This window comes from Cololabis saira, chromosome 9 (assembly GCF_033807715.1).
Source record: "Cololabis saira isolate AMF1-May2022 chromosome 9, fColSai1.1, whole genome shotgun sequence".
Lineage (NCBI taxonomy): Eukaryota > Metazoa > Chordata > Actinopteri > Beloniformes > Belonidae > Cololabis > Cololabis saira.
The window spans coordinates 9,551,854-9,565,340 of NC_084595.1; the positions used below are offsets into that span (position 1 = coordinate 9,551,854).

At 40.8% G+C, this 13,487-nt stretch overlaps 1 protein-coding gene across 1 annotated transcript; it reads left to right on the forward strand.

Annotated features, from left to right (window-relative positions):
* LOC133450924 (uncharacterized) lies at positions 1-5,651 on the forward strand. Its single transcript, XM_061729825.1, has 3 exons — positions 1-363; positions 3,293-3,562; positions 5,288-5,651. The coding sequence occupies exons 1-3, from the start codon at positions 1-3 to the stop codon at positions 5,624-5,626; spliced, it is 972 nt and encodes a 323-aa protein (XP_061585809.1). The 3' UTR covers positions 5,627-5,651.
* Positions 5,652-13,487: the final 7,836 nt, after the last annotated feature.

Below are 13,487 nucleotides of genomic sequence, written 5' to 3' on the forward strand. Positions count from 1 at the left end.
ATGTTAGCCGCTACCAAATTGGCCCTCTGGGCCTTGACAGGGTTTGTTGCCATCACAACTGTCTTCTTTAACGTTTACATATTTTTGATGAGCCTGTGGAGCAAGATGGAGAAGAAGCAGCGGAGTCCCAGTGAGATCATCATCATGGCTCTGGCGGTGGCCAATGTGACTCACCAGCTGGTGTGTTACCTCTGGATGACCATGGATGAAATCGACACCAAGTGCCGCATCGCCCACACGTTCTACACCGTCTTGCTGCTGCTCATCTTCAGCTTCAAGTTCACCATCATCTGGGACACCAGCTTCCTCACCTTCTACTACAGCACCAAGCTGGTCAGCACGCCCAACCGCTGCTACTCTCAGGTCAGGGCCGTATTGGGCACGGGAAGGAACGGCAGCCGCCACACCTTGGCTTCAGAAAAAAAAAAAATTGAAATGTTTTTTTTTTTACACTTTTATGGAATTACTCAGTGTCTATTTGTATTGATTATTCTATTATTTACAGAGGTGTCAAAAGTATTCACATTCCTTACTCAGGTAGAAGTATAGATACTAGAGTTTAAAAATACTCCTGTTGAAGTATCAACTCAAGTTTTTTACTCAAGTAAAAGTATAAAAGTACTGGTTTCAAAACTACTTAAAGTATAAAAGTAAAAGTAATGTAAGGGGGAAAAAAGCCATTAAGGACAAAAGCCATTGAAAATGAATGCATCTTAGTATAATGCAAATATATTAAAGAACCATATATGTGTACTATTGAGCATTAACATGTGTTTCAGAGAGCAGCAGATATGATGACTAGTTGCCTATAAGTATTGTAATGGTGCAAAAAGTCAAACTTCAGAGGCATGTTATCATTTATCCTAACCTTTATTGGAATGTACATCCAAGTTTGGTTGCAGGAATCTGAGGGAACGGATGTAAGAACAAAACTGGACAAGAACATCTGAAACAACCACAACCAAATTCACTCTATCCGGATGGAGCAATTTAACTGGATATTTTTTATTAAAGGTAGAAATGAAATAGAGTAACAAGGCTGTTTTTAAAATGTAAGGAGTAAAAAGTACAGATAATTGCGTGAAAATGTAAGGAGTAAAAGTAAAAAGTCGTCTGAAAAATATTTACTCCAGTGAAGTATAGATAACCAAAATTTCTACTTAAGTAAGGTAACAAAGTATTGGTACTTTGTTACTTGACACCTCTGTCGCTAGGTCAATCTCGTTTTTAGCGCGCTTTGCAGGGTTACTAACTTGAAAAAATGAAAAGGAAGCAGGCAACACTGCAATTCTTTTTTTTTCAAAGAATCAAAGCAAGTGATGGGTCCAATGTTGCCCCGGCAGCGGAGGGAGAAGGACCAGGTAGGGAAAGTGGGAGTCAGGCTATTAATGAGGCTGTTAGACACTGATGGATTAATTATGCAAGTTCATCTTAAGGTAAGATATCAAATCATCCTACACTCTTATAAATCTGTTTAAGGGAAATATTTGACTTTTTTCACTCTCTCTCTCTCTTTCTCTCTTCTGCTCCCTCCCTCTCCTTTTTGCATTTGGACATGAACTGTTTTAAGTTAAACTGGGATGTCCATGAGATATTGTTGCACTGACATAGTGAATGAAGTGAACAGAATGAGTTAAATTGCGTTTGTCAGATACGAGATACAAGATTTCTTCTCTCTAACTCTGCCGCTTGGTGTCCGTGGTGCAGAAAACGGATGCGTATTATTGCGTAAAGGCCCATTGGCTGAATTAATCAACACATTAAAGTGTAGTGTTCATAGTTACGTTGAAGTTACGATGTGAGTGAGACTGCAATTGAAAAAGTTCAAATGTTCTTGACCACACAGATAATCTGCATAGCAGACTTCTGTGATTTGCTGGGCATGTTGACTGAAACTGTAGTTAAGTTCTGTGACTGGACTCGTAACCTTGCCATACCTTAGCTTTGACTGAATTGATGCTAGGAATGGGCGATATTTTACCGTTCACGATATACCGTCCAAAAAATTCCCCACGGTAAGAATTTGTCATCTCATGGTAAAAATGATAAAAAGAAAGAAAGAAAGAAAGAAAGAAAGAAAGAAAGAAAGAAAGAAAGAAAGAAAGAAAGAAAGAAAGAAAGAAAGAAAGAAAGAAAGAAAGAAAGAAAGAAAGAAAGAAAGAAAGAAAGAAAGAAAGAAAGAAAGAAAGAAATTAGCAAGAAAGAAAGAAAGAAAGAGAAGAAAGAAATGAGCAAGAAAGAAAGAAATTAGCAAGAAATTAGCAAGAAAGAAAGAAAGAAAGAAAGAAAGAAAGGAGCAAGAAATGAGCAAGAAAGAAAGAAAGAAAGAAAGAAATTAGCAAGAAATGAGCAAGAAAGAAAGAAAGAAAGAAAGAAAGAAAGAAAGAAATGAGCAAGAAAGAAAGAAAGAAAGAAAGAAAGGAGCAAGAAATGAGCAAGAAAGAAAGAAAGAAAGAAAGAAAGAAATGAGCAAGAAAGAAAGAAAGAAAGAAAGAAAGAAATGAGCAAGAAAGAAAGAAAGAAAGAAAGAAAGAAATTATCAAGAAATTATCAAGAAAGAAAGAAAGAAAGAAAGAAAGGAGCAAGAAATGAGCAAGAAAGAAAGAAAGAAAGAAAGAAAGAAAGAAAGAAAGAAAGAAAGAAAGAAAGAAAGGAGCAAGAAATGAGCAAGAAAGAAAGAAAGAAAGAAAGAAAGAAAGGAGAAAGAAAGAAAGAAAGAAAGAAAGAAAGAAAGAAAGAAAGAAAGAAAGAAAGAAAGAAAGAAAGAAAGAAAGAAAGAAAGAAAGAAAGAAAGAAAGAAAGAAAGAAAGAAAGAAAGAAAGAAAGAAAGAAAGAAAGAAAGAAATGAGCAAGAAACAAAGAAAGAAAGAAAGAAAGAAAGAAAGAAAGAAAGAAAGAAAGAAAGAAAGAAAGAAAGAAAGAAAGAAAGAAAGAAAGAAAGAAAGAAAGAAAGAAAGAAAGATTCCCGTTGATGACGTTTTTGTGTAACAAACATGGCGGATCTGAGAGCGAGGAGCTTGAGTTATTACAGTTTAGCAGTACAGGTGTAACTCATTTAATTGGTTTTTATTAATTCAATTTAATTGGTGTAGTTTAGTAGCATTTAGTATCTTTTAGATCAGTGTTTTGGGGCCTCCAAAGACTGAATGTGGTGATAGATTTATAGTTACAAAGGTGGAGTTGAATTGGTATTTTTTTTATCGTCATTTTTATAGTTATCGGGATAAATGCCAGAAATTATCGTGATACATTTTTTGGTCCATTCCATCCCTAATTGACCCCACTGTCTCAGGTCCAGGCTGCCATCCTCAAGCACGTGACCCTGGCGGTTTTCCTCATCCCTGTGTGCGGCCTGGCCACCTGCATGCCCATGATCGCAGTGTTCCAGCCCGACAACCACACGGACCACCAGGACTGCGGGGTCTTACTGCCCAGCACCAGCTCTGGCCGCATTTACGACGTCATCTACCTGCTCCTCTGCGACGTGCTGCCGGGGCTGATCATGCTGAAGTGCTGCATCTCCATCTCCATCCACCTGGCCGTCCATCTCCGCCACATGAAGGCCAACACCAACGGGGGCCCACCTGCCGAAGCTGGGCTCTCAGCTGAGGGTGATCCAGATGGCCCTTTCTCTGGTCTTAAACTTCATCGTCTTCCTCGTGGTCGACCTGTACGTCAACTACCAGATGGTGGTGAACCACGACAACTCCACGCTGCTCACCTTCTTCGTCACTTCGCTTTTCACCACCGTCACGGCCTTGGTACTCATCTACGGTAAAAAGACTGTTTGGAAAGCTCTGTTGCACGACTTCAACATCTTTCTGGATGAGTATCCGTGTCTGTCCTGCCTGAAGGTGCCTGAACAAAGACAAGACCAAACCCAGCAATCCCACAAAAGTTAAGACCTGAGAGGTTAGACTATTTTGTCCCTGGGCCTGTTTCTGCTGTAATCCGTTGGTTAGTGTCTTCAATTATTTAACCCTTGTGCTGTCTTCGGGTCAAGGAAGGAGGAAGAGAAGAAGGAAGGAAGGAAGGAAGGAAGGAAGGAAGGAAGGAAGGAAGGAAGGAAGGAAGGAAGGAAGGAAGGAAGGAAGGAAGAATGAAAAGAAGGTAGGAAGGGAGAAAAAAAGGAAGGAAGGAAGGAAGGAAGGAAGGAAGGAAGGAAGGAAGGAAGGAAGAATGAAAAGAAGGTAGGAAGGGAGAAAGAATGAAAAAAAGGTAGGAAGGGAGAAAAAAAGGAAGGAAGGAAGGAAGGAAGGAAGGAAGGAAGGAAGGAAGGAAGGAAGGAAGGAAGGAAGGAAGGAAGGAAGGAAGGAAGGAAGGAAGGAAGGAAGGAAGGGAGAAAAGAAGGAAAGAAGGTAGGAAGGGAGAAAAAAAAGGAAGGAAGGAAGGAAGGAAGGAAGGAAGGAAGGAAGGAAGGAAGGAAGGAAGGAAGGAAGGAAGGAAGGAAGGAAGGAAGGAAGGAAGGAAGGAAGGAAGGAAGGAAGGAAGGAAGGAAGGAAGAATGAAAAGAAGGTAGGAAGGGAGAAAGAATGAAAAAAGGTAGGAAGGGAGAAAAAAAGGAAGGAAGGAAGGAAGGAAGGAAGGAAGGAAGGAAGGAAGGAAGGAAGGAAGGAAGGAAGGAAGGAAGGAAGGAAGGAAGGAAGGAAGAATGAAAAGAAGGAAAGAAGGTAGGAAGGAAGGAAGGAAGGAAGGAAGGAAGGAAGGAAGGAAGGAAGGAAGGAAGGAAGAATGAAAAGAAGGTAGGAAGGGAGAAAAAAAGGAAGGAAGGAAGGAAGGAAGGAAGGAAGGAAGAATGAAAAGAAGGTAGGAAGGGAGAAAGAATGAAAAAAAGGTAGGAAGGGAGAAAAAAAGGAAGGAAGGAAGGAAGGAAGGAAGGAAGGAAGGAAGGAAGGAAGGAAGGAAGGAAGGAAGGAAGGAAGGAAGGAAGGAAGGAAGGAAGGAAGGGAGAAAAGAAGGAAAGAAGGTAGGAAGGGAGAAAAAAAGGAAAGGAAGGAAGGAAGGAAGGAAGGAAGGAAGGAAGGAAGGAAGGAAGGAAGGAAGGAAGGAAGGAAGGAAGGAAGGAAGAATGAAAAGAAGGTAGGAAGGGAGAAAGAATGAAAAAAGGTAGGAAGGGAGAAAAAAAGGAAGGAAGGAAGGAAGGAAGGAAGGAAGGAAGGAAGGAAGGAAGGAAGGAAGGAAGGAAGGAAGGAAGGAAGGAAGGAAGGAAGGAAGGAAGGAGAGAGCAGGAGGAAAGAAGGACAGGAGAATCTCCATCCACCTGGCCGTCCATCTCCGCCACATGAAGGCCAACACCAACGGGGCCCACGTGCCGAAGCTGGGCTCTCAGCTGAGGGTGATCCAGATGGCCCTTTCTCTGGTCTTAAACTTCATCGTCTTCCTCGTGGTCGACCTGTACGTCAACTACCAGATGGTGGTGAACCACGACAACTCCACGCTGCTCACCTTCTTCGTCACTTCGCTTTTCACCACCGTCACGGCCTTGGTACTCATCTACGGTAAAAAGACTGTTTGGAAAGCCCTGTTGCACGACTTCAACATCTTTCTGGATGAGTATCCGTGTCTGTCCTGCCTGAAGGTGCCTGAACAAAGACAAGACCAAACCCAGCAATCCCACAAAAGTTAAGACCTGAGAGGTTAGACTATTTTGTCCCTGGGCCTGTTTTTGCTGTAATCCGTTGGTTAGTGTCTTCAATTATTTAACCCTTGTGCTGTCTTCGGGTCAAGGAAGGAGGAAGAGAAGAAGGAAGGAAGGAAGGAAGGAAGGAAGGAAGGAAGGAAGGAAGGAAGGAAGGAAGGAAGGAAGGAAGGAAGGAAGGAAGGAAGGAAGGAAGGAAGGAAGGAAGAAAGGAAGAATGAAAAGAAGGAAGGAAGGAAGGAAGGAAGGAAGGAAGGAAGGAAGGAAGGAAGGAAGGAAGGAAGGAAGGAAGGAAGGAAGGAAGAATGAAAAGAAGGAAGGAAGGAAGGAAGGAAGGAAGGAAGGAAGGAAGGAAGGAAGGAAGGAAGGAAGGAAGGAAGGAAGAAAGGAAGAATGAAAAGAAGGAAGGAAGGAAGGAAGGAAGGAAGGAAGGAAGGAAGGAAGGAAGGAAGGAAGGAAGGAAGGAAGGAAGGAAGGAAGGAAGGAAGGAAGGAAGGAAGGAAGGAAGGAAGGAAGGAAGGAAGAATGAAAAGAAGGAAGGAAGGAAGGAAGGAAGGAAGGAAGAATGAAAAGAAGGAAGGAAGGAAGGAAGGAAGGAAGGAAGGAAGGAAGGAAGGAAGGAAGAATGAAAAGAAGGAAGGAAGGAAGGAAGGAAGGAAGAAAGGAAGAATGAAAAGAAGGAAGGAAGAATGAAAAGAAGGAAGGAAGGAAGGAAGGAAGGAAGGAAGGAAGGAAGAATGAAAAGAAGGAAGGAAGGAAGGAAGGAAGGAAGGAAGGAAGGAAGGAAGGAAGGAAGGAAGGAAGGAAGGAAGGAAGGAAGGAAGGAAGGAGAGAGCAGAAGGAAGGGAGAAAGGAAGGAAGGAAGGAAGAATGAAAGGAAGGAAGGAAGGAAGGAAGGAAGGAAGGAAGGAAGGAAGGAAGGAAGGAAGGAAGGAAGGAAGGAAGGAAGGAAGGAAGGAAGGAAGGAAGGAAGGAAGGAAGGAAGGAAGGAAGGAAGGAAGGAAAGAAGGTAGGAAGGTAGGAAGGAAGGGAGAAAAAAAGGAAGGAAGGAAGGAAGGAAGGAAGGAAGGAAGGAAGGAAGGAAGGAAGGAAGGAAGGAAGGAAGGAAGGAAGGAAGGAAGGAAGGAAGGAAGGAAGGAAGGAAGGAAGGAAGGAAGGAAGGAGGAAAGAAGGACAGGAGAATTAGGTCATTTTGACCCGAAGACAGTACAAGGGCTAAAACTAACAGTAACGACTAATGTCCTGCTGCATTACTAGTAGAGCAAAAAGCCAGGTAACCAGCATACCATGAGAGCCACGACCTCTTGTGACTGCACCTGATAAATATCAATATTTCATATTTCATATTTCATATTTCATATCTTAAACTTCATCGTCTTCCTCGTGGTCGACCTGTACGTCAACTACCAGATGGTGGTGAACCACGACAACTCCACGCTGCTCACCTTCTTCGTCACTTCGCTTTTCACCACCGTCACGGCCTTGGTACTCATCTACGGTAAAAAGACTGTTTGGAAAGCCCTGTTGCACGACTTCAACATCTTTCTGGATGAGTATCCGTGTCTGTCCTGCCTGAAGGTTCCTGAACAAAGACAAGACCAAACCCAGCAATCCCACAAAGGTTAAGACCTGAGAGGTTAGACCAGGGGTATTCAACTAGATTAGGCAGGGGGCCACATCTGCCAAAGGACTGTATGGAGAGGGCCACACTGCATGGAAAATTTGGGGGTTTTCAAATTGTATTTTGCACTCAGATTTATGTATATATAATACATTTGTGAACAGGAATGAGCAGGAGAATCTGTTTAGTTTACATATGAATTATGTATTAATTGTCTCCAGATTTAGTCATTGTGAATGTTAAATATAATATTCAGATAAAGAAATATTATTTTAAATGCAAGTTCATTTTGAAACCATGCATTGTGCAAACTTAATAAAGTTGATATTAACCTACTTTTAATAAAACACGCCATAATGACAAAGCACCACTTTCCACCAAGATTTCCTTATTTGAATATTATATTAAGCATTGAGCACAAGCATTTCAGTCCATAGTAGCCAGTTTGATGTTATAAATAAGTAACCAAAATATTAACCATAAGCTCCTTTATTTATGACACATCTGTGCATTATATCAGCAAAATAAAACAATCGCATGAAAGTCCTCTTTTAGAGATTCAAATGAAAAACATTTCAGGCCAATCCTAGAAGCCTAATGATGTAAACAAGTCCTCTATAAATGGAGGTTAATAACAAATAATGTGACAAACATTATCACTGTGCAACACTGGCAAAAAATCCAAAGTAGTAAAAAACATCTCTAGCAGAGATTAACATGTACAAACACTGTCCAATGAATCATTAACCAACTGAAAAGGCTACCAAGCATCTTAAACTTTTATTAATTAACAAAATGCGATATGTAAACCATGTTAGTTTCGCTAACTTCGTCAATGACGCCGGCCGCCGGCCGGAAGTGACGTTAAATGCGACGATATATAAAACGATTTCATATATATTAAAAACATTATTAACTAGGTATGTCCCGATACTTTTTTGGCCGATACCGATGTTTTGAAAATGCCGTGATCGGGAGGCCGATCGATCGGGACAACACTACTTTCCCCTCCTTTTTTGAAATATGACCAGGGGCCACATAAAAGCTCCTGGGGCCTCATGTACAAAGGGTGCGTACGCACAAAAACATGGCGTACGCCCTTTTCCACGCAAATGTTCAGATGTATTAAGAGTGAAATGAACGTGGAAATGTGCGGTGCCCGACGCCAACTTCATGGCTGGCGTACGCACGTTTCCACAGCTATTGGTCCGTTGGCGACACTTAGAGGCGATGCTGGGAAACTGTTAATAATGTGAAAACAATAAGCCCTCAGAGTGATGTGCACATCAGAGACACACTGATGAACAATTAACACATTCACCTGTCTGCAATTACACGAGTGGATATAAAAGCAAAGTGGTGCAGAAATACCGGTAACAACAATGGCAGCTTTGGCAATGTTAGAAGATATCACAAATGCTGCAGTAAGAAGAGAAAGAATATTTAGCCGGTTTTCCTAATGTAATCGGAGCTATCGACTGCAAACACATTGCTATAAAAGCACCATCACTGGATGAATATGTGTACGTTAACAGGAAGCATTTTCATTCCATTAATGTACAGATTATATGATTAATTTATGTTATTTGTGAAGTTATTTCTTGGAAAAAGGGGCAGATCAGATAAGATTCTTCTTCTTTCTGCTTGCTTTTCATTCACGAGTTAAGAACATTTGTATTTGTATTAAATTATTTTATTTTTTTGAATGAAATAAAGAACATTAAAAAAAAATAAAAAAATATGTCACAGGTGTCAAACTGAATCCCAGAAGGACCGGTGTCCTGCATGTTTTAATGTTTCACTGCTTTAACACACCTGATTCTAATTAATGATCGTCACCAGCTTGTCATCAAAGTCTGGATATTTCTGTTGATGACACAGCTCCTTGTATCATGGTGCAATTAAACAGGGAAACCGGCCCTCGAGGGCCTATTTAAATACATTTGCATATTTAAATGGGGGCGTGGACAGGGAGGAGTCTGGTAATCCTACACGTGCGCTCAATTCCACGTTGATTGGGATGTACAAAGGAAATGTGCTTGGATTCATGCCTACGCACAGTTTCATACATCTGGATTTATTTGTGCGTAGGACGTTTTCTGGATTTAAGCGTACGTCATGTTTCAGTAGGAAATCCACGCAAGTCTTGCATGAGTCAAGTCTTGACATGAGGCCCCTGGCGTGCTGCAAGTGGCCCGCGGGCCGCCAGTTGAAAATCCCTGGGTTAGACTATTTTGTCCCTGGGCCTGTTTCTGCTGTAATCCGTTGGTCAGTGTCTTCAATTATTTAAAACTAACAGTAACGACTACTGTCCTGCTGCATTACTAGTGTAGCAAAAAGCCAGGTAACCAGTATACCATGAAAGCCACGACCTCTTGTGTGACTGCACCTGATAAATATCAATATTTCATTCAAGCAAATACCAGACAGGCCAGTAAAACCGTGCTGTGAGCATGGTTGCCTGGACATGCTGCAGGTCGGTGCCCATCTAAAATGTTAAAAAATGCATGTGTCTGCGGCGAGAGTACAGGGCATATTAATAAAACAAGACGAGACGCACATTTTCAACTTTTTGTGTTGTTTTTTGGGGTTTTTATGATGGCGATTACAAGAATGTTTTTGTCAGGCAGGTTTTAGAGACTGGAGGCTGCAAACCCCGTGGTCTGCTTGTAGCTTAGAGGACGCCAGACCAAACACTCACACCTTCTGTGGGATGACACATGAAGAGATGCTTCTCTTCATCCATTCCTCCATTCATCTCTCTGGTTGTCAGTTTCAATGGCAGTGTGTGTGTGTGTGTGTGTGTGTGTCTGAGCTTGACAGCTGGCAGGTGTCACTGCATCTGTGCATGCGGTCATGACGCTGGGCGTTGCTTGGCAGTGCACTCGTGCTCACTGAACCTACTCTGAGGGAACATTGGTTTAAGAAGCAAAAAAAAAAAAAAAAGAAAAATGCTGCAGACTTCTTTGGGACGCTACATTAGTTCGCACCCTCTGGCACCACCTAGTGAGGTTCAAAGCAGACATACAATAATGCAGCTAATCCCACTACACGCGCGGCTTGGGATCCCTCCAGCAGATAAGTGGACAAAGTAAGAAAGGGCAAAATTTTCCTTTGATGCAGGGAAATTAAGTCGTGCCAAAGCCTCGGCTTCAATCTGTCTTCCTCTAACTGCTGGAGGGGGTTCAACATGACCCGGACAAGAGCGGCGCCAAATGAAAAACTACTGGAATATGTGGCAGCAGCCGCACAAAGCAACATTATTCTCTGTTTACACTCGCCTCTTCACAAACACGACGTACAGTAGAAATGTGGAATAAGAACACAAAACTCTTACATTTTTGAGTACCAGATATTAAGAATGAAACATTCCTCCCCAATTCTTTGTTCAACTAAAATTAAACTCAAACTGAAAACCATTCTGTTAAAAACTAAGTAGATTATTATTACTTCCTTAGTAATTAAGGGGTTAAGTAGCAGCTAGACGCTGTTAATCAAATGGACTTTATTAAATGATCACTGGCAAGAGCAGACGTGGGTAGAGTAGCCAAAAATAAGTAAAAGTACTGTTATTTCGGAATAATATGACTCAAGTAGAAGTAAAAAGTAGTCATCAAATAATTACTTGAGTAAAAGTAAAAAGGTACTTGGTGAAAAAACTACTCAAGTACTGAGTAACTGTTGAGTAACGTCTGATTTATTTTTTTAACACAACCATTCAGACAAAAGTACAAAATAATCATCTTCAGGCAAATTAAATCAATAAAATTAATGAAAATTAATTAAAAATAGCTTAAATTAAAATAATCTTAAAGTAAATTCAAGTACTTAAATAAATAATAAAATAAATACAATAATAACAGAATAAAAAAATAAATTAAGCGCAAGTAGCACAAAATTTCAAGCCTTTGTACTTTTCTTTTTTAACCAGGCAGAACTAGAACAAACATGAACTCATAGAAAACTCTGTGTGTGTTTGAGTCTGTGTAAATGTGACAAAACATGCAAAAATTAACATTTTTCCCAAAGAATCACTCAGTGATGTCATGAGATTGACGCGTACGCGGATAAAAGGGATAAAAGAAAAGTAACAGCTCAACGTAGCCTAATGTAGTGGAGTAAGAGTAACAGTTTCTTCTTCACAAATCTACTCAAGTAAAAGTAAAAAGTATAGTGATTCAAAACTACTCCTAAAAGTACAACATTTCCCAAAACTTACTCAAGTAAATGTAACGGAGTAAATGTAACTCGTTACTACCCACCTCTGGGCAAGAGTGAGACTGCAGCTGATCCAGAACCTGCCGCCAGAGTCCTTACAAACACCAGGAAACTGGACCACATTACACCGGTCATGAAATCACTACACTGGCTTCCAGTGAGTCAAAGGATAGAGTTTAAAATCTTACTGCTGGTCTACAAAGACCTGAATGGTCTTGGACTCAAATACATGATTGATCTGTTAGTTCCTATGAAGCTCCCAGACCCCTGAGGTTCATCTGGATCTGGTTTGTTGTGGTTCCAGAACCAGAACCAAGCAAGGTGAGGCAGCGTTCAGTTATTCTGCTCCTCACCGGTGGAACAAACTTCCTGTAGACCTGAGGTCTGCTCCAACTGTAGATCCTTTAAATCAGGCCTAAAAACATTACTGTTTACTCCGCGTACTCTTAAATACTTACCTGCTGTACTTTACTGCCCTTACTTTTAACAACTTGTGCTTTTTATCATTTAATTTAATTTATTTTTTATTTAAGCATACTCTTAAATGAGTTTCTTTCAGACCAAATTTTAAGAAATATAAGAAAAACACATTAGCTGAAAAGTAATGGTTTCAGAAAACTAATGATCTCCAAAAAAATGTGTTGATGTGAGAATATTCTAGACTTTTATTAGGATCTGCATGAGAATCTTGGGATGTTTAGGTGAATCTTAAGTTTTAATATTTTAATTAATTTAGAAAAATAAGCAAAATAACATTTCAAGATGTATTATCCTTCCCCAATAATATCCAGAATTAAGTTTTCTAAACAAATATAGCCAGTAGACCCGTGCCCTGATCAGGTTTTTAGTGCAATGCACGTGATAAATATAATGAATACTCAAATGAGGGCTGAGGCAGTGACTGCGGCAGCGCAAAACCGCAAATTAGATGTGTACCTGCGGTACTCTACTGCCCTTAGTTTTCAGCAACTTGTGCTTTTTATTATTTTACCTTCTTTTCTCATAATTTTATTTCATTTTATTTGTTATTTACTGTCTAATTGTGTCTTGTCGCTTTTAATGTTGATATAAAGCACTTTGAATCACCTTGTGTTGAATTGTGCTACATAAATAAACTTGCCTTGGCACCTATAAAAACAGAGGTTTAGGCAGTTTACTGGTACTGAGTATTAAGATGTGTCTTAACACAATGCCAATAAGGAAAGACATCAGTAAAGATTGCAGTGAAGACATTGTGGCTGCTCATCCATCTGGGAAGAACTATAAGGTTTATTTCCAAGCAACTCGGAGTTCATCGCTCTACAGTGAGGAAGATTAATCACAGGTGGGAAGCATTCAAGATGGTTTCCAATCTTCACAGGAGTGTGAACTGTTCCACGCTCAGAGTAATTTACAGACTACCAGAGCTACGTCTCCATCTCAGAGGCTCAATGCCTCAGTCTCAGTTAGCATGTCAAAAGTCATGTTCATTACAGTGTAATTAGGAAAAGACAGCACATGTTTGGTGTGTTTGAAAGAGTTGCCCTGAGAAAGGATCTTCATCCATCAACTCCTCATACCAGCTGTCAGACACAATGGTGGGGAGGTGAACGTTTAAGGCTTGTTTTACAGGGCCTGGGCACAGTCAGAGTCGTTCATGAACTCCTCTGTGCACCGGAGTATTCTCCAGGAAAATGCAAGGCCATCTGTCTGGAAGGAAGGAAGGAAGGAAGGAAGGAAGGAAGGAAGGAAGGAAGGAAGGAAGGAAGGAAGGAAGGAAGGAAGGAAGGAAGGAAGGAAGGAAGGAAGGAAGGAAGGAAGGAAGGAAGGAAGGAAGGAAGGAAGGAAGGAAGGATGAAAAGAAGGAAAGAATGAATGAATGAATGAATTAATGAATGAATGAATGAATGAATGAGAGAGCAGAAGGAAGGAAGGAAGGAAGGAAGGAAGGAAAGGAGAAAAGAAGGAAGGAAGGAAGGAAGGAAGGAAGGAAAGGAGAAAAGAAGGAAGGAAAGGAGAAAAGAAGGAAGG

What these genes read in the sequence shown, in the direction of transcription:
- LOC133450924 (XM_061729825.1), top strand. Translation starts at nt 1, where the DNA reads ATGTTAGCCGCTACCAAATTGGCCCTCTGGGCCTTGACAGGGTTTGTT. An exon ending in CCAACCGCTGCTACTCTCAG is followed by an intron (nt 364 to 3,292) that starts GTCAGGGCCGTA and finishes CCACTGTCTCAG; the next exon opens with GTCCAGGCTGCCATCCTCAA. An exon ending in TCCATCTCCGCCACATGAAG is followed by an intron (nt 3,563 to 5,287) that starts GCCAACACCAAC and finishes CGCCACATGAAG; the next exon opens with GCCAACACCAACGGGGCCCA.